The following is a 27,083-nucleotide window of genomic DNA, read 5'->3' on the forward strand; positions in this document are numbered from 1 at the left end:
AACTGTTCTTCTAAAAGAGGCAAAAGAGGCAATCTGTTGCACTGGTTAAAATGACAGTGTTATGGCTCAATCAGCAAAAAGAGGAAATTAACACAACCGAAAGGATCAGTCAGAGTTTTTAATTTTTTGGTTTAAAAGCGACTGTACTTGAATTTCCATGAGCCAAAACAACAGCACCACCATTGTTCTGAACAGAATGGACGATATGGACAGCCACTTAACTTTCTAGGAGGAGGTGAGAACAGAGCTAACATACTTTCATTTCGCAAGAGCTGGCATACATTCATGCAGCTCATTTACTAGAAGTCTGTTCTCTTAAATTTAATTTTCAAAGACAGCATGGACAGAATACCAGAAGCTATTTCTGTCCTAACAGCATCTAGTTACTACAGAGATCATCAAACTACATGAATGAATTAAATGGGATTGCAGGCCTCAAATTATTAGTGGGAGATGTATGTGATTAGCACTTGTGAGACCTCAACGGCACTATGTATCTGGTACCAACGCAGCCCCAGGACTATTTACTGAGCTCACGACCTGCAGCGTCTTATTTTCCTTGCATAAAGTTCTGATCTCACTGGAGTCAAAGGGGAAAATGTAAATAAAATAAGTCCATAATTTCAGCTCTGCTATTTTGCTTAGTAAGATTTCACCAAACCCAAACCATGTTGCAATGAGGTATTTCTTTACTGATACCATTAATATTCTGAATACGTGAGACTCATGCAGTTTGGTGGATTTCAGACACTACCCTCCCTCACCAGCATGCCAGCAGATTTCCTCTGAACTTTTGCTTCCTAACATATAATATACATATATTATAATTTACACCTCATCATTGTTTTACCAATTTCTGGATATGATGAATTTGTTATAGATGTATGTTTCTGAGTGCTTTCCTACAACAAACCTGTGTTTGAATTCTGCCAGTCATGGAATAGAAAAAGTATACGACAAGGCCTCAATAAAAGGTTGTGGTTTAGCTTGCAAATAATTAACTATTCGCAACCTAGTCTGACAATAAAATTATTTCACAAAGTATTTGAGAAACACAAAGTCACAATGCTAGGGAATAACTCTGAAACAGAAGGGAGACACTTCAGCAGTCTCCTTTCCTACAAAGAATTAAAAGCATACAAATGTATGCTCTGTTACTACTCTCCTAGTTAGTTTCTTCTATTTAGGCTCATATACTTGAGCTAATCGATACGTGGGGCACAACGGAGCATCATACAGAAATTAAAAGCCTCTTGTCCTATACAGTAAATAGTCAACATTTACAAAGGACATGTGCTAAGGCACTAGATTAACTCACTACAGAAAAACCAAATAGCCTAAAAATGCAACTGGCACAGCAATGACAATTACAAAAGGAACAAGCCAGAACTGTACGAGTTATTTGCATTATGCAACATCTACATTGAAGTATCACTACCTACAAACTGGTTTTGTATCATCTAGATCCATTTTTGCACATCTCCCTTTCGAGGCTGTTGGATAAACATAAACCCCCTGCATTTCGTCCAACTCTACTCAAAGCCCAAAAGGCTGAGCAATAAAATTTTTGCAGATAAATCTAAGCCCCGGTAAACACATCACAGCATTTCCCACAGAACTCACAATAGCCAAATAGATGTCTAACCTCTGAGGAATTATTCGGAAGAGTGTGAATGAATGCTTGAATATTTAGACATTGTTTAGAGCAGAACAGTCAGACACTCTCCCCCAGTCTTTGCCCTAAAACAAATATGTGGCTGTTGTTTACCCCGTAAAATAAGTTCTACCCATCTTACAGACACAATCACCAAAACTGGGAGTCATGACTCCGATTCAAGGAGTCTGCATTACTGGGAACCAGGTGGACAATTAATTAGACAGTAACTTTTCAAAACTGGCCCGTCCTGACCGCAAATACTGTATTTGCATATTGTTTATATAAAAATGCAGAAGGTACACCCAAACAATTTTTCCCAAATATAAGACTCCATAGGATATCATTTCCATAGTACTGCTATAAAGGATACACTGTGAAAGATGACTTTGATGATTGGGAAATGCAGGCCCTTTGGAACAAAGAAAAGGCATGGGTTTCAGATACCAGGAGTCCTTTATCCTGTACAGAGCAAAGCCCCCAAAATGCTTGGGTCTTATGTCCATTTCTTTTTGAAACTGACCACCTCAACCACAAAAAGAGCTTTTGGAAGTATTTATAACCTGTTATATCTCTCTCACTGATTAAAACAAAATGAACAAGTCATTTACTCTTTACAATTCCATGATAACTTGCATTGCTTATTTCTACCTTCTGGGTACAATTGCTAGAGAATCAGTGATACTTCCTAGGAAAAAGGTAGCTGCTGTGGGTATGTACTGTTTGTTCATCATGAGCGTTACATTTTTAGCTCAAAAACTACAAAGATATTTCATAGAATATCTTAAAATATTTTCTTGCAGAAGAATTACCCAGTGTAGCTGTTAACATCACTGTACAAAACTAATTCTTGTCTGGGTGATTCAGACTTTTCATTTGGAAAAACACCATATTTTAGAGAGTTTACATTTTAGCCAATTTTCTGATTTAGCAGATGAAAACTTTCTGTAAGCAAGTACTTGAAGTGCAAGGAAACAGTAACTGGAAGAAGGGTCCCAGCATTCTTGTTCTTTATTTCCCCCGGGAATATTTCCTTTGAGAGAGTCTTTATGGTGGAAGATTCAGTATTAAAATCGTGAAGAGATTCTCCGCTTTAAAGCCCCCTTCCCAAAAAAGCTCCAGGACAACAAGCTAATGAGCAGAGATAAGATCAATCCTACAAACATGCAGGTCCATGAATAAGTTTCTCTATTATTTGTTCAAAGGGTCAGGAATCATCTCTCTAATGAAATGTTTCCATGTATCTTAAAACCAAACTCAGCAAACTGCTTATCTTTGCTGGAAGAAAGCAAAAAAATTACATGAGGTTGACTTTCCTGACTGGAAAAGCTTTTGTACTGCCTAGGATATTGCAATTTTCTTTTGCATTAATTAACAGCTTGAGTGTTAAAATGTGTAAATTTGTACCCATCCATGAAAGTCAGACAGTATATTTGACATGCTTAGATTTGCCCTATAATCAGAGCTGTAAAAAATTTTTAAGTCTACACAAAACTCCGCTGAACACGATGACATTTACTCCTCTCCTGCAAGAGGATTTTTTTAAATAAGAAAAAAAATACGAAATGATTCAAAATCAGAACTGAACCTACTTTAATGAGCAGACAAGGGATTTCTCCAGTTAAATTAAGAAATCTTGCGAAAGGAAGCCTCATGCTTGTTAGGGAGGGGCAATATTTTACATTTTATAGCAAGTCAAACATGTGCTTTGTTGGCACTGATGGAAGACTGCATTTCTTTCTGATGAGAAACTGGTTGGATTTTAAACTTCTCCCTCTCCTGACATGTAGGCAAAGACTTGGCTGTTCCAGCTACGCCCAGCTGTTGCTTCTGGCGCCTGGAGGAAGTCTGGAAAGTGTGGCACACCCTTTCTGACAGAGCAGGACCAGGACAGAGGATCACGGCCTTCGGAGTACCACCAAGATATTACTCCGGAGTTGTAGTTCATACTCCCTGTACTCCTGAATGCTTCAGTACACTGGGCTTTCCCACACAGCTGCATCTCTCTCCCCTGCTCCATCACGGTCTCCTACCAGTCGGTGGAAGTGGTAGTACCGATATAAGGAGATGGAAACCTACCTGAGAGCCTGGGTCAGAGAAGCAGAGGACTCTCATTCTGCCTGCTCCTGAAATACTGCAACATTATTTGAGAAACTAGATTCTGTTGTTTCTAGGACTTTCTTTGACCCCAAATTAATACAAGATACATGAGCATTTAGTTCAAAACCCAGGAGAAAAATGTTCAAACCATCCCTATTCAACTGTCTGGAAAGCTGAAAGGAAGAAGAAATGTCCAATCCAATAATCCAGTAGGAATCCCATGATTCAGAGCTTGGTCCCAAATCACTGCCACAGAAGTCGACACTTCATTCTCAGTGGCAGAAAAGTAGTAGAATTTGAAGTACTGATGAGTCAAGAGAAAAAAAGTGGACATTTTCAGTGATAACCTTACCAACTCTTGGCTACAGACTTCAAAAGCATATTCAAAGCAGGCATTTACAGAGTTTAAAATCTATCTCTGTCAAGTTTTCATCAGTGAGGTCTGAGAAACCCAACACCTCCTAAAATAGGTATTCTAAAATAAGGATATTAAAACATTGGTCTTTACACACAGTACCTTTTTTTTTTTTTTTTTTTTGGTACATGATCATTCCATCTTACAAGCAGAATCAAGGCCACAGCCCATGTTCCTCACCTTTGGTCTTGATGGCTGTTTCCAGGGCTGCAGCATCCCGTTCAGCATCAAAATGTGGGTAGGCCTTAACTGTGGCATATGCACTTGGTGGGAGAGAATGCTAGAAGAAAAACAATCCCAAAGTTAAATCATATAATCCTGTCCTCACTGCCGTTAATAAAACATGTGCCTCTTGGTTAACTAGTATTTAGACAAGTTTTTAAATACAGGAACTACAATCAGTTACCTGTGAAAATGGAATTCTGCTAAGAGCCACTGAACTCTGTTCTCCTTATGTGTATTGTCCAGAAATCCCCTCACAGCCAGGCTTATTATAACAAAGAATACATACAAATAGATATTACATATTATTGCAGCAAAAACCTAACACATTCCAATTTTACTCACTAAACCTCAATCTTCTAAAATCTGGAGTTTTCTGGCTAGATCTGAAGGAAATTGATTACAGAAAGCTAATTCAAAGAAAGTTTAAGTATCTGCCATGAAAGTCTACTCTATTTTAGATTTGAAGCCAATACTTTACTTTGGATTACAGGCTACAATTAAAACAAAAAGTCGAGGGAGACGGAACATTAACAATAAGTTAGAACAAGTTTTCCATCCTATCTTATGGCCTTTAAAGGTAACACAAAAAAAAAATAATCATTTTAAGCCTACAGTTCTATAAAGCAGAAGTTACTCACAATCTCCTTTTGAAACTCTATGCCTGCAGATACTTGGTTTAAGCAGCACGAGGCTAACAAAACCAAATGACATTTCACACTACCTCTGCTAAGAATAAGAGGACTTGCAGGTAAATTCACTTAGTAAACAGTTGCAACATTTTAGAAGTTACCAGATTTTATCAGCTGTTTACTATTGTCCTCTCCTGAGGATTATAGCTTCAAACAGGAGGTCACCAGAATAGAAATTCAACTCTTCTCAGCTGCTTCAGTGTAAGCTAACAGTTTAGCTTGTATCACCTCCCACGGGCAGGTTAAACTAAGCCACAGATTTTCATATAAATAGCTGAGAAACATTTACAAGTCCCACTCTGCTGAGTTCAGTTTAGAGACCCAAACCTCTGGCAGAAAGGTGTAGCAACTAACACCTGAAATTGCCACAGCTGTTTCCTAAGTGAATGAACAACTAAGCTTTCTCGGTAAAGATCCCCAGAAACCTTTGTTTCAGTCCCTAACTCCAACAGAAAGCTGGGCTTGTAAACAGGACTAAGCTATCTTAATGTCGCTGGAGGATCTTTTTACATGCAAATTGTTAAAAGAAGGACAAATTTTTAACTAAAAAATTCCATGGTTTTTGACTACGTTTGACTCTATCCTGTAGAGATCACACTGTCCTGAATTGATTCCTCTGGCAGCAACCACTGTGCCTTCTTGAGACGGTCTGTGTTATGCTGTAGACATGGGAAGTCAAAAAAGCACCAATAAAATGAACCATTCTTTCTTTTGTCTCTTACCATCAGCTCAATCTAGCAACGTGGCCCCAGTTTGGCCCACAGCCACACCACAAAACACAGCCTTTCCTGTTAGCAGATCAAATTGCTCACAGAAAAACAAAATGGAGATGTGCACCGCAGCCTCAGACAAATCCGTGTGCCTGAAAGATTCCTAAACCAAAGCCCAATACTATACACAATCATGTGGTACTTCTATCTAATTAACCAGCACCGCTGGATAATCTAAACAAGTCACCCGGTGAGCTTAGAGTTGGGTACTACTCCTTCTGCCCAGCTCTAAGTATCTCCTGAGTCATTTGGACAGAGTATTTTACTATAAGATGATATCACACACTGATAAAACACACGGCATGTTTGCAATTTGGGAGCCATCTTTTCCTCTGTCCTTCCAGCCAATGCATGCATCAAGTTGGATTCAGATCCCCTGATGCTGGTCAAAAGACCCAGGAAGCACCATGTATGTACATAAACACAGGAAAGACAGAAACGTACTGGCTACTCTACCAATAAATGGATCGTCTTCAAATTCAGCATCCATAAAGACTATGCCTTACTCTCTCAGGTGACTGTATTGAGTACTTCCATGAAGCAGACAGAGGTCTCATCCGGGTGATTATTCTGCCTATGAAAAACAGCCATTTAAATTCCAGACTATGTGGTCTCTTACTCTGGTACACTATTGTACCACAGTACTGGTACTGGATGTTTTCAGACAAGAGAGTTTTTCCAACTAACATTCCATTTAGTGCAATACAAAGTTTTCCAGGATGAGGCAGTAGAAGTCCAGCTAGTGTGTAACTGCACAAGCAGTTCAGGCCAGACTAAAGCAGAGAAAGACTTTTTTTTCTCCCCACATATCTAGCATGCTTCAGAAGTCCTCCAACTGGTTTACTTCCTCCAAGCTTGACAAACTCAATCCTATTGGGAAGATCAGAACATGAGGGAGAAGTACATATCACTAACAGGAAAGCTGAAGAGGCTCGATTTCTTCTGAAAAAAACCAGGACCCTTTCAAGATATCTACATCTCAGTATTCCCTGTCTTCAAACAAATCATCAGTCATGTTTGAAAACTGAGTAACTTGACATCATCTGGCAAGGAATCTATAAAGCCTTGATTAAAATATAGGCTTTCAATTCTCAGTGCAAAGATGGAGCATATGATGAAGCATAACAGCATGTTACAGCATCTTTCCATACTTTTGTCCTGATCCACCCAAACCATGGCAACTTTCTTGTGGATAGATGCAGACCGCAAGCATAGATTAACTTCACCTCAACTCCTTCCTTTCCTTAAAGAAAGGAGAAGATAATACCAGGCTGAAGCAAGCCAGCCAGTTTCTTCGTCTTGAAACAAATCAATTGCTATACCACTGATGCAGAACGCACATATTCCTTATTGCACAAGACTTGGGTTCAGCTATGATCGCGCTATACCCTCAAGGTTAAAAACTTTTTTTGGAGAAAAATAGGTGGTTGACGTACCATGTTTAACACCAGTTAACTTGCTTCGGAGAACTGGGCACATCCTTTATGTAAACTAGGTACTCAATAATTCTGTATTCCAGCTTAGGATCTACAGAACAAACCAGATGCCTGATATTTCTTAGCCTCTATGGCAGGATTTCTGATGAACATGCTGGCATGGAACAATATTCAAATTTGACTTTTGCAACTACTCACAAACATCATGGAAGAAATATTTCTGCCCTTGAGAACAGATTGCTCAAATATTATTCCAAAAGTAATTCTCCACTGAAACAAACACAGCCAAGAAATCTGAAGAGTTGACTCTTTTGCAGCACAAAATCAGCTTTGCTACTTACCTACAGTGCACCAGCCAGTTCTTTGCAACAGCTCTTTCACAAAGATCACATGGTATAATTTATTTCGCAACAAGTAACAAAAATAGGCCAAAAGTTTGCTTGTACTTAGCTCAGATCTGGAGTTACCAGATATAAAATTTAAAAGTATACCAAGTGTGTAAGCAACGTGATGAAATAATGCATGGATAGGATTCACTTCCTCTTCAGTGACAATCACAGAACCACAAATTCATGGCATGAGATCCTGACACTACACTGGTAACTCTACCATCTAACGTTGCAACATAAGAAATCAAACAGAGTGTGGCTTTCCAGTATTTCAATAAAACTACCAAGCAAGTGCAGATGTGGTGGAAAATACACAATCAAAACCCAGTTTCTTTATGCTTTTCAAAGCAGAAAATGAGAAAAGAAGTTTGAGAAAATAAGTTTTTTCAAGAGGTAGTTTCGTTTTGTGACAACTATTACAGGAATATGATCCCCAATATTTTAATTCCCAGTAAGTAATGTTCTCCATTTTTAATTGGAAAAAAAAAAAAAAAAGAAAAAGAAACAGAAACAAAAACTTGGAAGGTATCAGCAAAACCAGACACATTTCCATCTTCTCTTATCATCCTTAACTCACTTGTTCCTTTGGAAGTAAGAGGGACCACAGATGCAAACCAGCCATTCAGTTTGTCCTGTGGTCTTTTATATGGCCCAGGACATGAATACTGCTCGTACTGCTGGCCAGTTAGAACTGTCATTAAATCTAGTCACCTCATGTAATTGTCCTGTGGTTCCCAGCTGCTTTGTGGCTGAGAACTGATCACTGCTGTCTAGGTTTTTAGTCAACAGAAGTCTAAGTAGAAGAGATGTGTGGAATCTTGTAAACTGTACAGCTCAGTACAATTGTTGGTAGAGAGTCCTGTAGAAGAAATAAAATGTGGCATTTAAGTAAAACAAACTTTTCTTGTTTAGATAGTAATACTCACATCTCCTTCAAGGCTGAGCTTGCTTAAAATTTCATGGACAGTAGACATCTTGAAAGAATGCTGGAGGAAGAGAAAAAAAAACAAAACAAGAAGACTTAGATATATTTACAATTACATCAGCATGTTATATAGTCCTGAAATACTGCAGCACTGAAAATGATGGCCCAATGAATCTGCTAATCCCAAGCAAGAAAGCAGATTTAAGAGTTTCCAAGCCACACCACCATTAACACTGCAACAGAGAGAGGTCTTCATTCTATTGTACAATAAAAATTTAACTTTACTCCTTAAAAAAAAAAAAAACATTTCTTCCGCATTTTAAATACTTAAACTTAGGAACTGGAGAATCTGTACCGTAGAAACAGAATCAACTAAGCCTACAACTCAGTACCAGGAAAACTGTGCAGAAATATCAGAGTCTGGTCCAGCTCAAAGCCAAAAAGCAGCAATAAGCAGTAGCATTTAAATCAGACACTCAGTTCCTCAAGTACTCATGGAATACATTTAAACTATTTATGTTCATGCAGACGTTTTATAAAACCATAATGCTGTTCAATCTTTAATCCTGGACACAGGCCACAGATGCCTCTAATATCACATGGTTTTGCAGTGGCTCCCCAGTAATAAGAATCACAGGACAAGCTACAAACACCTGCTAGTGACATGATTGTCAGCTACCAGGTAATAAGGTCTCTTAAAATGACAGCTCCAGAAGTGAGAGCCAGTCAGGCAAGATAATCAATATCATTGCTCCATTGCCAGAACCTGCATAACATCTTGCTAACGTATATAAAGAAAAATAAGGAAAAACCCAACCCTGAGACAGATTAAGTACATTGTGAAAATGAATACTGATAGGATATGCTTATGTTACAACGCCCTGCCTTTTTTTTCAACTCACTTCAACTCATTTTTTCAACTCATGATTTCTGGTCAGGGAAGTTTGCCAGAGCTGTATTACTGTTTTACTGGAAGGGTCTCTCAACTAAGGAGGAAATTTTTTCCAAAGGTTATAAGCCAGAGGCAATATTTAAGAGGCTTGACGCATTCCCAAAACTCTGCTCTCGAATTCCTCTACTGAAAGGACAGACTTTGCCACTCACATTACCTTCTAGGCATCCAGGTTGGCACCTGCAGCAAACATTATTTTGCCTGTTGAAACTGAAGCTGGTTTCTCAGGAACTCTACAACCAAGCTGTAGAGACAGCATTATCAAACAGAGAAAAGGGCTGGCTTGATGAGAGGTAGGAGAAAGGATAGCAACACCTCAAGACCAGCGACATTCCACTGTCTGATAACTGAGCCTGGAACCAAAATGGCATAATTTTCCGCCTCACTGGGTGCCACTCCCTTCAATTCCACGCTGTTGCCAGTTCCCCCCCCACCTACCCGGCCCCGTCCAGCTCCCAGATACCATGCCTTCCGAGCCAACTCCCCGCTATTGTGCAAGACAGTCCTGGGTACCTCCTTTCTACAGGTTTTCAGATTCTTTTTTTATCATCCATCAGTCACTTTTCTGATGGTATCAGGGCTTTCTCAGGCAAGCAGTATTAGCCGCCCAGGCAAATTTCCCAGACAAACCAAACTCCTCTCCACTCAGTGATCAATCTGAAGCCAGGAGCTCAGAGAACCAATATGAAGTTTGAAATAGTTTCTTAATAACGGAGATCTGGTTAAAACTCCAAAACAAGTGTTTATTTTTTGTTTTAGCTCTTGCAAACCTCCTGTACATCAATAGAAAAGAGAAATCCTTTCTTTTAGCAGATATAGCAAGAGTTACGAGAATAAAATGCAGAAACTCTATTACATGGCTTTTGTAGTCTAACTGCGGTAATCACACCTTTCCTTGGTTAAAATACAGAAAGAAAACCTTTCATCTTCTGAAGCAACCTAGGTATAAGTAACAAAAGCAACTTTACTTCAAGGAAAAATTAAGATCCCAGGGGAGGAAAAATAAGTCAGAGATTGAAAGTCACAGTGATGCATCAACATATTTGCAAATAAATCTTTTAAGAGCAAAAATCCAACCCAGCCCTTTAAAGACAGGCTACAGAAGTTGCAATAAACTGCTACCTGCTATTGGCACTATTAACCATGCTGGTTAGAGGGGGATGATACATTACTGAGCTATGAAATTATTAATGTTTACTCTTAACAAAATGAAATGCCTAACAATGAGACCTTTGTACTCTGACAGTATTACAACCAATACCAAGTCCTTAAGTCTTGCTTGTCACACAGAACTAAAAAACACCAGTGAAAGCTGAAGCAAAGTAATTGCAGTATAATCTTTCACAAAACAATCACTGAATGGCTTTTTGCAAGAGTCCTGTTTCTAAATCAATTAAAACCCACATTGAATCAGGCTTGTTGGAACAAAAAACTTGGACAGAGTCCAGGAACAGAACTAACACACCCTCACGTAGAGCTGGAACTGGGAGGTTCATATCATCAGCACACAACAATGCTATAGCAACAGACCGCCCATCAGCAGCAAGCTGACAAAAGAAAAAAAACGGGAGTATTTGCAAGAATCTTTGCAGAGAAAGATCTTTGCTCAGAAAACAAACGCATCTCTTGTCACACCCTGCTCTGTAAGGCACTCACATTTGAGAACAGACTCTCACTGTTCTCTGATGGACTGACTTTATCTGATGTACCTTTGACAAGTAATGGGTGAGTCTGAACATGTAAATAGAAAATACTTGCACTAACTTGTTCTTCCTTAGACTGGAAAAGAATCAACTTCTACCTTCCAGCTGTAAGCTAATACTTCAACACCTTAAGGCAAGTTTCTACAACCAGTTCTCCTCCTAAAACCACATTACATAATCCTGAATCATAACGTTATTCTACTAAAAGAGATAGCATCGGCTTTGACCTCGACCCCCACCGTAATCACTGGCTTGCAAATCTGCTATTATATTGGACCTAGTCTATATTCAGTACCTTATCCCCATAACTGTTTGGTGACAGCGGAGTGTGTGTTTAAAAGCAGCCCCATATCTCGATTCCCAGGGGCACCTCCCAGGGGCAGAATTTTCACAGAGAAAAATCCCATGTGATCCATGGAAAAAAGTGTCAGGTATGCACAAACAACTACATTGCTCAATAAGCAGAGTTAGCATTTTAAGAAGCACTTATACTCTTGTAGACCAAGATTGAGCAAAGGGTGTTCCCAGACATCTGAGCCAAGGAAACGGCATCCCCAGAATGAGAGAATGGAAACTCTTTCACTTGGAGCACATTTGTGTCAGGTCTCCAAAAACGAGGGCAAGGCCTGGCAACAGAGGAGATGAGGGAGAGCAAGGAAGATCCACAACATCTGCTGTAAATGAAATAAGGACTCAAATTCATTCATTTATATACAGTACTACCCACAAGTACAAATGAGCCAGGCTGTATCTCCTCACATCACCCGATAAGGTTTAGCAGATCATTTAAAGCCACCACTTGAATTAAAAAATAGCTTTAAAGAAAAGGATTTCAAAACCCATCAAACCATGCTACCACAAACATACTTTAACCGTTCTCTTCCACAGACACCAGTAATAACACAGGAGATGTTCCATTCCAGGAAAATACAATACACATACAAAATTAAGACTTCAAGTTATTCTCGCTTCTGAGACTTTATAGGAAAACTGTTTTGTTTTTTTTTTCAATCAAGGCAAACCATTCCATACATGAGCTAGTGGGAACTGTACTCACTAAGACTGCTTATCACAACTCACTCTGCCAACAGAAGGCACACATAGGGGTGGATCACTCAAGGGCACCGGGGTTCCAAAAGATTCTTTCACTCTTGACCTAAAGGTCGGGTTCTGCACATCTCTGTGCAGACAGAGTGAATATGAACATAGGAGCAACTAACGTTAAACATAATTAAAGCTGCCGCGTATAAGAACGCAACTCACTTCTGCATGACTATCCTGAAATCATTTCACTTCTCTTCCAGTTAAAAATACATGACAACATTCCTTTGCCCTACCTCCCCTCCTCACTCGAGGGAGGAGGAAGTGGTGTCCAAGCTGACTCACAATCCAAAAGGCAGCAAGAGCTCTGCAATTCTGCTCCCGGCCGGGGCAGGGCGGGAGAGCCGTGCCCAAGCCTGGCTCTGCGAGCGAGGAACGGCACAGGGCTCCCGGCCGAGGAAAGCCAAGGCAAACCACGGCAAGCCCTGCCCACCCGGAGCGCTCCCAGCACAAGGGCTTCTCTGCTGCTCACGCCAGCGGCCGATCCAGCCGCCGCGCCCGGGTAGCCGGGAAGGGGCCGCTGCCCCCGACTGAGGGCTACGCCGCGGCGGGGGGAGTCACGCCAGCCTCGCCACCGGGGAGGCTGCCCCACCGCTCTGCGGGGCTCCGGGCCGAAAAGCGACCGTACAGCATCATCGTTAACCCAGCTGAGCCGCCTTCTCCTTAACGAGGGGAAGAAAAGAGCATTTGGGGAAGTTCGACTAAGTTTGGGACCCGTTCCCTTCCCCGAGCGCCGCCGCCACACCCAGTGCCGGTGCGGGGCGCACGAAGCTCTCCGGGGGCAGCCTCGCCCCTGGCGGCCGCCGCTCCAACGCGAAGCCGGGCACGGGAAAGTAACGGGCGGGGAACGCCGAGGGAAGAGAAAAGCGCCGGGCGCTGGAGGGCGGCGGCCGCACCCGGCCACCGCCCCGCTCCGCGGCCGCGCAGCGCCCGCCCCGCTCCGCCGGGAAAGCGGCTACCGCGACCCGACGCCCGCCCGCACCCCCGGCCCGGCCCCGCGGGACCGTGCCGCCTCCCCCCGCTCCGCGCCGGCGGGGCCGGGGCGCCCAGCAAGGGCTCACCTGGCCGGGGCAGGGCGGCTCTGGCGATGGCTCTGGCAGCGGCTGGGGCCGGCGGCGGCCCGGGCGGGGTTTTGTAGGGCCAGGCGGGCCCTCCCCGCCCCGGCGCCCCCCCGGCCCGGCGCTGACTCACCCGGCCGCGCCCGCCTCCCGCAGCAGGAAGGGGAGAGGGACGCGGTGGGCAAGGGTAGGGCAGGAACGGCCGCTCCCTCCGCATCCGTGTCCCGCAGGGCCCTGGCCCCGTCCCCGGCGCCCCCCGAGGTTGCGGAGGAGGCGCCGGGAGCGGCGCCCCGGGGTGCAGGGATCGGGGCTTAGCCCTCGCCCCCCAGCCCCACTCTCCGCCGAAGCTGCTCGGTAGCCGCCCGCCTCTCGGGTGCGAGGAACGCGGCCCCCGCGGCGCTGCCCAGTGCCCCCGGGAAGGCGGCCCCCGTACCCCTTACCCCCAGGCCTCTCCCCTGCGCTACAGGGACAGCAGCGTGCCGTTGCAGCCTGTGCTTCGGGCTGCCCAGGGCAGCGCAGCTGTGATGGTGCTGGGGGTCTTGGGCAGAGCACAGCACCTCATTCCTGGGCACACAGGGGACACAAACGGGACACACCGCGCCCCGCCAACCTGGGTACTCGCTGCCACCGAGTCAGAGCTGCACCATCCTGCTCTGGCCTCACACACGGCGAACCCAGCTCACGCCAGCCTGCAGCTATAGCTCCGCACTATCAGCACTCGGTTATCGGTGCTCAGAGTTCAGCGTGTAAATGCCAGAGTATCTCAGCTGTAAGAAGTCTAAATGACGTCTGTTACAAGCAATAAATGCTAGAAGAGCAAGGCACCAGCTCTGCTCTGGGGCCCGCTGAATCATGCTCAGATAACCGAACAGGCATACCACACCCAGAAGCGGGTGGGGGGGTGGGGATCAAAACTGCCGCCTGGCTGGCTAGTGGAAAATAAATTATTGAAGCCCACATGTTACACTGGTAACAAAAGCAAGATATAGCTAAAAATTATTTCCAAAAGATCTTCAGTTGGATCACTTTAGCTTGCTGTTTCACCACAACAGCGTGTCCAATCTCAAATACTTCAGAAAAAGGCAAGCCCTCCCCAACTCCCAATAAGTGCAGTGATTCCTGTGATTTATGCCTGAGTACCTTTAGGTAGTCCTTTCATAGAACGCTTTTGATTCTGCAAAGAGATATTTGCCTCTGCTATAAGGGTTTTTTGTAGGCACACACAGAGATGTCTTCTGGCAGACAAAGAGGGTAAAAAAGTTTTAGGGTTTGCCAGGTGCGTAAAAACAGTGGTGGCAAAAGCAGGCAAGCACAAGAGAGACACAAGAACATGGGCTGAGAGAAAGAGTAATTGCTGGGATGAAACAAGATCAGAGATACAAAAAGGGAGAGATATTAAGAAATACTACACTAGACTTCAAACAACAGGAGGCAACAGAGTGGATGGGTGAACTGGTCATTGCAGAACATGGAAATAATGTTAATAGCCCTCTTCTAAATAACCAAAAGTGACATGAAGGGGACAGCCATAGGAAAAGGCATATCCAGCGTTTTGTCAGAGAAGAACATCAGTGCCAGTATTGCATTAGTTTGACATGTTAGTTTTCTTTTCGGCAAGGCCACTGGGGTTATTTCTCTGTGCATTAATGAACCTGTCTTTAAAAATTAATTTCTGGGTATCCCACTTCCACCAGCATCTGTCATTAACAGTTAAGCAGATAACTTCCCCTTGCTTTTCAGGTTTCTTAGACAAAAAATCACTGGCGAATTGGAAAGGTGATTCACGGATCAAAAATACTTACAGTCCTAGAAGTAACAGCCATTCTGTACTGCAGTATTCATTAGGGGCTTTAAATAAGGCTAAGGAGCTGAGCAGAAGCCAGGTAGCCAATCTACCTACTAATGGATGCACAGTCCCTCAGGGAGAGGGTTTTTACTCCCATCTCCTGTCAAACATTCTTAAAGCAAAAGCAGAAAGCATAACCACAACACCCTCAGCTGAAAAAAGTCATTTCACATATGTAATGTACTGTAATGTACTGACAACATGCAACATGTATGTCGTGTTCTTGTATAAAATCTGCCGAGTCCCATATTAATGAATTAATTCAGAGATTAACACATTCAGTCTCTTAACTGAAGGTCCATTTACCTTTCAGTCCTCTACTGCAGCCTGTTGCAATGACATGACTATTCCTACTTCCTTAGAAAATTGTTCTCTTTTTAATAACTCGATACTTCCTAAAATTTGAAGTAGCTCATATACCACCATTAATTTTGGTTAACCAGATCTTCATATGAACAGTTTGCAAAAGCTTTGATATCAAGTGAACTCTTATAATTACAGCCACATTAACTGCAGCATAAAAAGCTTTTTCCAGCAATTCCAGCAGCTTCAGAGAGGGAACAGAGATGTTGTCGCTAACATCCAACTTAATCATCAATTATTCAATCTCAGAATCACACATTCACCTCAGTTTACAACAGACAGCAGCCTCTCTGAACTTACACAAGCTTCAGGGACTGTTGATTTCAAAAGGAAAAAGACTGACAATAGGAAAAAAAAAAGCAGCCATATTCAGAACCACGAAGATATGAACATTATATTCAAACATATTATGAATTCCCCCAATTGCTCTCTGCTTATGTAGGTCAACTGACATCAAAGGCACTTGTACCAGCTGGGGAATCTAAGTCGTATGAACAGCAGAAAACACATTAACACTTTTGGCAGAACAACCAACCATCCCCTAATACTAAGGCCTGGTGATGCTGCCCATGAAAATATGATATATTCTTCATACCTTTGAAAAAAAACTCTGCAAAACCAGCAAGTTGAAGAAAGCAGCAGTCAGACTGTGCAAATAGGAAAGACTTCTGTTATCTGCCAAGCAGGGAAAGGAAATTAATTCAATGGGAGAACAGCAGCCAAGTGCCTGAATCACTTCTTAAAATGAGACATAAGCTTGTTAAGTCACATGGGTTATTTCTGAAGATTTACCCAAAGCCTGGAGGTTTGTACAGCACCTATCACAAGGGGTTCTGGTCCACAACCACTGCTCCTGAGCACTGCATTAAAGTAACTACCGTCACCATTAGGCTGGATAAAAGGCTGGGACAACGACTGCACTTACCACCAGCCCAGTGTCTCTCTGTGCCGGCCTCACAGATGATTTACTGGAAGAAACACGCTGCAACTAGCCTGCAAGTAAGGCAGTGCCAAGAAAGGTTTTCAATTTGTTTTCACATTACTTAGTCCCCACACCCCCTTAAAATATCTGCATAGAAGGTCATATTTCAAATAACCGGCAACTACTTCAGCCGCTATTACCTATTTGTGATCTCCGGCTTCCTGTGTGCTGACCACAGAAATCACAGAGAGAGCACTTTTGTTGACTGGAGCTCCCCAGAGTCCTGTGGATGGGAAAACAAATGTAATTGTGCTAAATTCTCATTCTTCCCTTCTGACAGCTCACTGTGACTGTGGTTCATCCCATACTGTAAGGACATGCTCTCAGACTCAGTGGCATTACCATTGCTAACTCTCCCATTGTTTTTTTACTGCTTAATATTTGATACTAATTTTATCTTCCCCCCGCTTCCCTCTTTCAATTCAGTATACCATTGTCTTCCACCTCACCAACACCTTTGATTTTCTTGTCATTATCTTCTTATGTTATACTACTGAAAACTTGATATGCTTAACTCGAATATCCAATATAAGTTTCCCTCTGACCCAAACTTTATCTTTGCAATAACATTAGTGCATATGGGGTCGCACCGGCTCTCAATCGGTTTTCTCTCACTTCTGTCCCTGATTGTTTGCCTCCTTCACCTACACAGCTCTTGCTCACACTCTTTCAGGATGCTGCCTACAAAGAATCAAAGATACATTAACACTGGAGTCATGAAGGCCACAATTCTGTCAATATGTATTGCCTACTTAAACTTTTTTCTTGATTAAAAAAAAAAAAAAAAGAAAAAAAAGAAGGGGATCAGGAGAAAGGACTTTCTGGTTTAGGTGTGGCTGTGCCTCTATGTACGGTGTTGCTTCCCTGAATGTGTTATGTTGCAAGAGGATAATATAAATTCCATTCTGATTAACATATGGATCAGGCAGACCTCTGGGTGTTATTTTTGCACCTTAATTATTTGGTCTAATTTGGGAAGTGCCATGATACAAATACACATAGATTTGTTATTAGCACTTAGGGTAATCACAGGTTACAGAGAAAGTTAAGCATAACTTGAAAGTTACGCTAGTTGGGTTCCCAGGATAACAACTTGGCAAGTTATTATGTCTATGGCTATAGAAGAAAGGAGGAAGGACTCCCAAAAGCACACCTAGGCTGCATTAGTAAAAATCTAAACGCGGAAAATGTTTAACTTGTTTTGGGTTTCTTTTTCTTTGGAGGGTGGTAGAAATGCAACATTTTTTGTTAACATCCATAATGATTTACTCTAAATCTTACAGAACTGTAATTCCAATGTAAGTTTTTGAAAAATAGATTGAATACCAATGCCATCTTTTATCTAATACAATAGCAGAGAACCAGACATCTTGTTAGGTGCTCCACCTCACAACCTAAGCCCTCGGATCAATTCTATTCTGTGCAATCTCATTCCTGCACAAATGTTATTCTCCACGCAGAATTTCATTTACTTGAAATAATCCCTTTTGAAGCGCTAGACTTATCTCTGGAATGATCTTGTGTGTTAGCCAGACGGCTAATATTTTGTTACATGTGTATTTTCCAAGTGAAGCATTATAATAGGTAAGGTAGGTGGCATTTGCTAGTTCAGTCTGGGTACAGAGAGGTAGTATGCTTACGAATAGAACACCCCGGTTAGACACTGGACACCTGGACAGCCTTGCAGTGCTGTGGTTTGCAGTGTGACCTTAGATTGTTGCCTTCTCACTGACGGGGTCCTGTCTTTCAACTGTTAACTCTTCAGCGCAAAGACTAAGTATTGCATCTGCTAAAGAAAATGCTAAACAACGTAAATTACTTCATCAATATGCAGGAATAAATTAGATTAATCAAATTGTTTCCAGTTTATCTTCATCTGTTTCAAACAAAGTCTACATTACACGAAAACTGATTTAACCTTGTTTAAAGGATATGTTTTAGCAATCATTTTAACTGATGAAGACGTGACAAGCATTATGTTCTACAGTTACTTCCCATGCAGAATCTTGAAGCGTTTCAGACACTACATTAGAACCTGACAGCGCATACTTTTCATAGCTAGTAAAATATCTACCTCTCTCCCCCACCATTTGGCTGCATCTTGCATGTGACTTCCAAAAGTCTCCTCTTACATCCTGATACTGTTTTATCACTGGATTTGTCTTCAGCTGCTTCTTGACTCTATATTTGCAAATTAATTTCTGTCTACTGTTCAGCATCCCTCCTCTGACACTTTCATGCATGTCTGACCGTAACCTTAGTTCGAACTCTGATTTCTTTTCAAAGATTTTCCTTATCACCAGTATTAATAACTCCATCATCCTCATCCTTTTAACTCGCAATCTCAGTGGATCCTTTCACTCTAAGCCTATGCACACCAGGTTCTTTGCCTCCAGATGCCTGGGTGACTTGGGATCTGAATCAAGACAAGGCAGTAACAAAGCAAAATATTAGCTAAGACTATAGTTTCAGTCAGAAAGAAACTCCTTTAATTACGCACAAAAGCTAGTAATAAAGAAAGCTGTCTCAGGGCACATGTACAGGCTAATTAAAATCGCTACCAATTGCCAAAACCCATAAAGTTTGAGTCACTGTGGTGGAATCCCATTGCACTGCCTGTCCACTGTTAATAGAAAACAGCATGGAATCATCCGTGCTCTGTCAAGGTGCTCAGAAGGAAGCAAGATCCTTTGTTAGTCTCATCTATCTGACACGGGTAACAACCTGGGCCAGCAACTTCAAAGGTGTAGCAGGCTTGTTTCCTTCATGACTCAGTCCAGGCTATTGCATCTTCTTTCCCTCTGTTTGGCATACTAGCTAGAGTAAGTCAAAGCGGAATATATATTCAAGTGACACAGAGATTCAGTGAGGAATACGCATCAAGAAGAAATGGTGACCCAGCAATTCAGATACTTTTCTGTTCTTTGGTACACATGTAACTCCTCTGGCATACATTCATCGTGAGTATTAAGTGTCTGGAGTTCAGTTCAATTTCTAAACTAAAACATGAATCACTAGCTCTTTGGTTTTCCAGTGTGCCTCACAGAAGTAATCATCTAGTGTGTGACTAGGAGATGTTGCCTAGATACATACATAAACAGAAATGAAACACACTTGCCAAAGTCTTTGTACTGGTATTGGTGGCATGAGCAAACTCAGAGTCTTCACACTGAATGAAATAGTCGCAGGATATACAAACAATCACTATATGTGTAACTGTGTTTCAGTTAATTTCCTCAGTCCATCGGGGACTTCCTGATGCCTGCTTAATAGCCAGCTGCCTTTTTATCCTACGATCATGGAATCTGAGATAAAACAAGGGCTGTAAAGCACATTAAAAGAAGGTAACTTTACTTTCTGTTCTCAGGTTATCATGAATACCTTCAAGCACAGTTTAATTAACTTAGGGCTGGAGAGTTGCAATCCCATCTGAATCCAGATACCATGCTGTCTTTGGTCCTGTATACATTAACAGGTTTAAAAGACACATCTCAAAACCACTATGACGAGTTCAGCTCTCCCAGCAACATCAGCACAATGCTGCTAGCACAAACAGACTACCAGTATACATTACAGCATTAAGAGAGACAAGAACCCATTTGGATGACACAGTGCTTAAAACGATCACAGCTGCCAGCTCTACAGTAATGTTCCTCAGACTGCCACCACACTGGAAAACACTGTAGGAAACATTACCAGTGCACGTAGGAGCCCCTGACACCATCCAGGACAGACCAGCATGAATAATCGCTACAGACTTTGGTCTGTCTTGCCAAAGGACAGAAACAGCTACAAAAGATGGAAGCTGCCAAAAGTCCTCAGGGAATTTTTCCTAGGAATAGTGTTAAAAGGCTTCATGTAAGACCAAGTCTGTTCTGCTTCATTGTTTCCCATCATTATGTGCTTTTTCCACTTTAGTGACTCAGAAAACAAACAGTCCCATGGTTTGGATTAATCTCCTGGCCTCTGCCCAAGTACAGGGGAGGCTGTCGCACCTTAAATATGTCCCTGAGAATCTTGGGGAATAATTCTGAAAGTTTCAAGGAATCTAATTAAGCACCATCTAAACTTACTCTAAAAATCCTTACACAACAGGTTCCTATGGCAAATCTGCAGGCTAGTAAATGCATATTGCAAAAAGTCTCTCCTTTTTATTTAATATCATGCCGCCTCTGAAATGGCCCATAAAACTGAATTTAAAAATCACTTACAGATTAAAGTTCACCGACAGAAATCACCAACAGTTCACTGACTGTAACCGCAGCAATCTGGAACATAGCTATAAAATTTCAATTAAAAAACAATGATTGTGAAATAGCGGGAAAGTTTTTTGTGTTTTTTTGTTTGTCTGTTTTAAAATATATCAACCCTGGTTTAGTATAAAATAACACAAAACACTTAGGATTCTGAGTAAGTTCTTACATGAGCTGAACTTCATTATCTAATTAGGCTCAGCTGAGGTACTAGCTGGGGAATAAATGATGCCTTGCAACACAAAGGAACGTCACAAATTCTTGATTAAATATGACTGTCTACACTGATGTCTTTTTTTGCTCTTTCAAGTGGCATCTTATAGCTTTAGATAAAATTTAAGGCGAAGTGACTTGACTTCAAAAAAGCTGTTGATTGAGCGAAAGGGCATGGCTGTTATGAAGAGCTTCATTTCTGCCAGGCAGGCTAAGACTTGCTTTTCCAGGTCAGAAGCACAGGTTTGAATTCTAAAACCAGAGCTCTCTTCCTTTAACGAATCAGAAAAATATATTAAGAGCCTATTGTTTTAGCAGTGCACATAATGCTTAATGTTTGCTTTCAAATAAGCCTTCAGTAAACACTTCTACTTGAGCTGGATAACTTTCACTGTGTGTGCTAGTAGCTAGTGCTCACACAAGGAACGATCTTTAACCTTTAAGGAGATGAAACAAAAGGCTGTAGTGATAGCACAATATAGATAATTTTAAACAGCTTCTCAACACTAAGGTTTATTGTTCTAATGCTACTATTATCCAGGAAGGCATTAATACAACAACGAGCAGCCATCACAGCGTGTGTAGAATAACTGAGTTCCAAACAGCGGAGGAAAGGAGTGGAAGCATAGCTGACTGATCAACAAGAACAGACATGGAGAGACAGAGGGCTGCTGTCCTTCCTGCGGAGAGAGGTTGTACCAAAGAAAGCCTTCAGGAGGGTTTTGCCAGCATAGAAGGCTAGAACCTGAAGATTAAGCCACAGCCTGACACATTGTCCTGGTTTCAGCTGGGATAGAGTTAATTTTCTTCCCAGTAGCTCTCACGTTTTGGATTTAGTATGAGAATAATGTTGATAAATCCTATTGTTTTAGTTGTTGCTAAATAATGCTTATATTAAGTCAAGGACTTTTTCAGCTTCTCATAGAAGCTGAGAGGGTGCATAGACAGGACAAGCTGGCCAAAGGAATATTTCATACCACAGACGGCATGCTTGGTATATAAATGGGAGTTGGCCGCGGGGCAGGAATCTGCAATCGCTGCGCAGGATGGGTTGGGCAATTGATCATCGGGTGGTGAGCAATTGTATTGCATCACTTATTTTGTGGAGTCCTTTACCATTGTTATTATTTTCTCTTCCATTACTGTTCCATTAAACTATTTTTATCTCAACCCACCCATTTTTCTTCCTTTTTCTCCCTCTTCTCCCTACCCTACTCAGGGGGGAGGACAACGGGGGGAGTGAGTGAATGACTGCATGGTCCCAGTTGCCAGCTGGGGTTAAACCACAACACACATGCATACACACAGAGCGGCATGAAGCTACAGACATTTAAAATCCAAAGAAATGTGTACAATATTTTATCTTCTCAGTTTGTCTATTTGGGGTGGTAGAAAATCTATAAATGGAAGATAATGCATTCGTTTGATAAATATAATGCCATGTGAAATATCTTCCCCGGTGAAGGCAGGAAACAAACTTATTTATTCATGTACCCGCATACAAATTCACTGCTTGTTATTTAAAAAAAAAAAAAAAAAAAAAAAAAAAGGCTGTAGTGACAGGTCTATTGACCCACAAGTTTCTTTTTCTCCAGAGATAATGACAGTGTCAGTACAATATCCTCTCCAGGTTTCTTAACCTAAGTGCGCTGCTTTTGGACTAAACAAGCCCATCTAATCAATCTTACTGTGGATTCTGCTTAGGTTACCCACAAAGAAGCCAAAGAATTTCAACTGTGACGTGAGCACTTGTTAATTTGGAAATGACTACAAAATCTGTTCGACGTAGCATGTGCAGCTATGCAGTAATTATACCTCCTTTTCATTTTATTACTCTTGCTATTAACAAAGAATATGCAGAGAGCTGCACAAGCCCACTGCCCTCCTGTCAATCAAGGGGACAGAGCTGCACAACTGCAGTACTGGCTCTGTTAACTACATGGCTCTGAAATAAATGGGGTTTGACTGCTGAGGTAGGGTTTAACATGGCTACACGATGGGCTCAGCAGAGGGGACAAGAAGCAATGGGGTTCTGACAGATACTTCCTTCTCTCTTTTTTAAGCTCAAATTTACCCAGACTATTAAAATATTTGTTGAAGGGCTCTGTCTGCCAGGCAGTATAGCCCACATTGGACAGACTGATGAGTGATTTGTTTCAGTAGGAATTTTTTTGCATTCTTCCTGGTTTTTTATTTTGAACGGCTTGCACAAAGATTGTGTAGGTGGAGCTTTTGAATGTAGAGGAACATCAATTGCAGCAGGCCTGGCACCGGATGGCACTCCTGCTGTTTGCTCAACTAGGAGATAAACACATTTTAAAGTCTGCATTAAGGTAAGAGCCATGAACAGACTTGAATTATTTTCAAGGTTGCATCATTACTCCAAATCCGATTTTCAGCGATGAAATGAAGTTCTAAACAGATGTTCTCATTTTATTCATAGATGCTTTTAAATAGTTTCTGAAAAATACACTAGAAGCATTGACCTCAGAGTGAATTTGGCTACACTGATTATTAACACAGGTATTTACAAATTTATTTACAGAAAATCCTTATGTTTTTCTTTCTGCACCAAAAGTATACCAGAAGGGAGAACTGACACGAGAAGAGCTAGGGGATCTCAGTGACACCAGATATGCTGCATCATTCCTTTAAAAGCATAGCATGGATGCACTACAGCAGTGGCTGTGGTAGCAGCAAACCCTATGGGAGGTAGGATTAACAGTCAGGGGCAAGACTTTCTGTTAGATGTATTTGGGAAACAGTCAAGCTCTCAGGTATACAGATGTGTGCTCAAGTCAGAAAATTAACCCAGAAACAGAAAAGTAAACTCTAATTGAGAATAACTGCTCCCAACAACCGATTCTAGGCCCAGATATACAGAGTTTGCTACTTTTTACTTCAGATTCATGTCTGAAAAAGCACTAGACTGGTCAAAATTTTGTCTATTTTTCTCGTTTCACAGTTGATCATCTAAAGATACCTGCCTATGAACCCGTGTGTAAACTCTGGAAGTTTACTACAAGATCACAAAAAATCTGTATAAAAGAAATGCCCAAACTTTTTGACGATGTTTGTGCTGAGCACGGGCAGTCACAGCATTGTGAAAGGAATACCTTTAGTGCGTATGGAATAGATAGGGAACAACCCGTCCTCATTTGGCATCACTTTATCATCTTTGATGTTATTTTGTGAGGAATTCATTAGCTCTTTTTCTATGTAAACATACAAATTTAACTGTTCTCATGGTGCTCACACAAGTCATTGCTAGTAAACGACTGACTGCCTTTACACAACATTACCATTACGACAGTCTCATGTTTGCCGTTCTTCTGAAGGCATTAGTTTCTAAAAGCCTGCAGTGATGCAAGAATTCAGGATTCCCTGAAAAAGGCAGTGGTGGGGAACGAAAGGGGAGTCTACAGCTCTCACTTCAAGGTAAAATTTCAAAAATATAATCTGAGTCACATGTCCTTGAGCATCAAAAGCCTTGAAATACCCTTGAAATACTCAAAGTGCTCTCTAAAGTATGTCAAAGTTTATTAAAACTCACAATTATTTTAAAACTCTAGGTTTTTAAGAGTCAGGATCATTACCTTTGTGCAAAGAATTCTGACAATATCTGGCATGGTAGAGCTTGCTCTTTTTCTTTCTTCACAAATTATATTCATTTGGCAGAGGCATCGATGGGTACATGCTTGTTTTTGAGGCACAGGCAGGTAATGTCACATTCCTAGTTATTCATGCTGCCTTACAACAGAGGAATCTCACGCACATGTGGAAAACTGTTTAGCTAAGTTCCTCTGAGTAACTTTTAGTGAAACCGAGATGTATTTATACATCTTTTGGAAGTGTTGGCACTAAATATATCCGTATAACTGTAATGTGAACTACCACCGTGAAGCTGAAGGAAGCTGGCTTATATAGCTTTGGTCAACAACACTTTTCCTTTTAGCTCTTCTGAACAAGGACATTGCCCATTGGAAAAATAAACAATCAGTTTCCCTCTAATAGGGCTACCACAAATAGGAAATGTACACTTGTAAAAACATGCTGTGAATAAACAGAATGATGTGGCTGCTACATGTCATTCAAAGAATCAGGGAGTATGTCGCTGAGTTCTTTAATAGCCCACCCCATTACTATTATTCACTATTTCTCTTCCTATTATTGAGTTAAATGTGACAATGTTCTTTTAATATTTATTGAAATCTTTTAATCACAAACAATTATAAGAAAGATTGCTTCCTCTACTGAACTTCCATGATGTCTTGTGGAAGAATGGGGCTTTCATGTCTTCCCCCCCCCCCCTTTTTTGCTCACTGGGTAAGCATCCTACCCCACAGAAAAGATAAGTATTGATACTGAGGAATGGCCTGAAGTCTGCGCTAGGACTGAAACTGTTTAATAATCATTACACTAAATTATTCTACAAACAATTTAGAAATCGGCAGTGTATTGTTGCAGTTCCATAAAAACAAAACCAAAGAAGTCCCTCGGCAAGGTATAGGACAATGGTGTCCCCTCAGTCTTACAGCAAAATGGGGACTGACTTGCCTTCAAGATATAGCCATAAGTAAGAGCAGCCTAGAGAATATCTTGGATCAGCTTTTTGTCAATAATAATTCTCCACCTACAAGCTAGACAGGGTGTAATTCAAATGCTCTGTGCTTAAATAGACTGTCAGCTGCCCACCAAAATTGTTTTCTGTCACTCAGAAGGAAATTTAATCTGGGATATATAATACAGCAATGTATCTTTGAAGACATTTGAACATAATAATTTTTGCATAGACTAATGGAATTTGAACTTGCAAACAAAATCTAAGAATCTCTGCAGAAAAATACAATTGAACAACAACTAAAAAACAGCAAACATACTTTTAGCACAGAGAAATATAACAGGTCAAGCGATGACAGTGCTTCTGGGAAGGGCTGTACCCACACTTTTAAGAAAGACTGTATGTTGTTAAGAAAGAAGGAGCTTAGTTAGTTAACTTCTCAGAGAAAGTTATACATCCAGTCAGACTTAGGGGGAGAGAGTGAAAATGCTCCAATTCCTTCTACTAGTAGAACTAAAAGCAGCTTAAATGGAGGTCAGTACTAAATATTCTGAAAGACCACGTCTGAACTGATTTTTATATTCTTTTGGAGACAAGCTGCTATTAAAATACAGGGCAAGCAAACCAGAAGCTAAAGACGTACCTCTTCACATGATTCAATGTCTGCTACTGAACTTCACTGCACAGGTTTGGACAGTGACTTCTGTTGGCAGCTCCCACCTGCCAGCAGAGGAATGGATGTCTGGTCACTGGGTCCCAGTTCTCTGTGCTTCCAGCTGCTAGGCTACATTAGAAGACAGAGAAAAAATCCACGGTAAATCTATTCCTAACGTATTGTACATAGAAAGCACCTGTTGTATCCCTAAAACGTTTTTCAGTCAAACAGAGAAGGTGGAGAGGTTTAGCCAGTCACATATGGGAACGAACGCACTTTGTAAGTGATCCATTAGTGCATAGTGCAAACGAAGTTTGAAAACACTTATTACTGCAGAAATAAAGAAAAATTAGATTTCACAACCAATAACCCATTGCAGTTATTCACGCTAAGATAAAGAACTAATAAAGTTCCACGGTTTTACACGTATGTCAACGAGTAATCTCAAACGCCAGGTAAGAATTCCCCCTCTAGTCCTCCAAAACTAACTTCAGACTGCCTGAACGTGATACAAAGCTGTCAACTTAATCAGATAACCACCACCAGTGAATGGAGAGAACCAGACTTATTATCAGTGATCTTACACAGCATGGAAAACCCCGCGTTCTCAGAGGGTTTCTTCCATTTTCAGTGAAGTGGTTAGTGGCTCAAAACTGAACTAGCAGCCGAGTTGGTCAGGAACACAGCTTCTCAGCGGTTGATACCAGGTCCAGTACCGCTCACTACTCTTACAGGTCACCCGGATAACATGATAGAACCAATTTTCACCAAGTTTGCAGATGACACCAAATGG

General features: G+C 41.4%; 1 protein-coding gene across 2 annotated transcripts in view; it reads right to left on the reverse strand.

Moving 5' to 3' along the window:
- ANXA2 (annexin A2) overlaps nt 1–13,561 on the reverse strand; it is a 30,039-nt gene extending 16,478 nt beyond the window's left edge. Inside the window, exons 1-3 of one of the 2 annotated variants that reach the window (XM_054214152.1) lie at nt 13,421–13,561; nt 8,605–8,664; nt 4,350–4,449 (exon numbers count right to left, since the gene is read on the reverse strand). In XM_054214152.1, coding sequence (XP_054070127.1) covers nt 4,350–4,449; nt 8,605–8,652 — 148 coding nt within the window. In that variant the 5' untranslated portion in view covers nt 8,653–8,664; nt 13,421–13,561. Of the gene's footprint in view, nt 1–4,349; nt 4,450–8,604; nt 8,667–12,682; nt 12,693–13,420 lie in introns of those variants that run through there. The other variant, XM_054214153.1, reaches the window with a different exon arrangement.
- Nucleotides 13,562–27,083: the final 13,522 nt, after the last annotated feature.

This window comes from Rissa tridactyla, chromosome 9, assembly GCF_028500815.1.
Source record: "Rissa tridactyla isolate bRisTri1 chromosome 9, bRisTri1.patW.cur.20221130, whole genome shotgun sequence".
Lineage (NCBI taxonomy): Eukaryota > Metazoa > Chordata > Aves > Charadriiformes > Laridae > Rissa > Rissa tridactyla.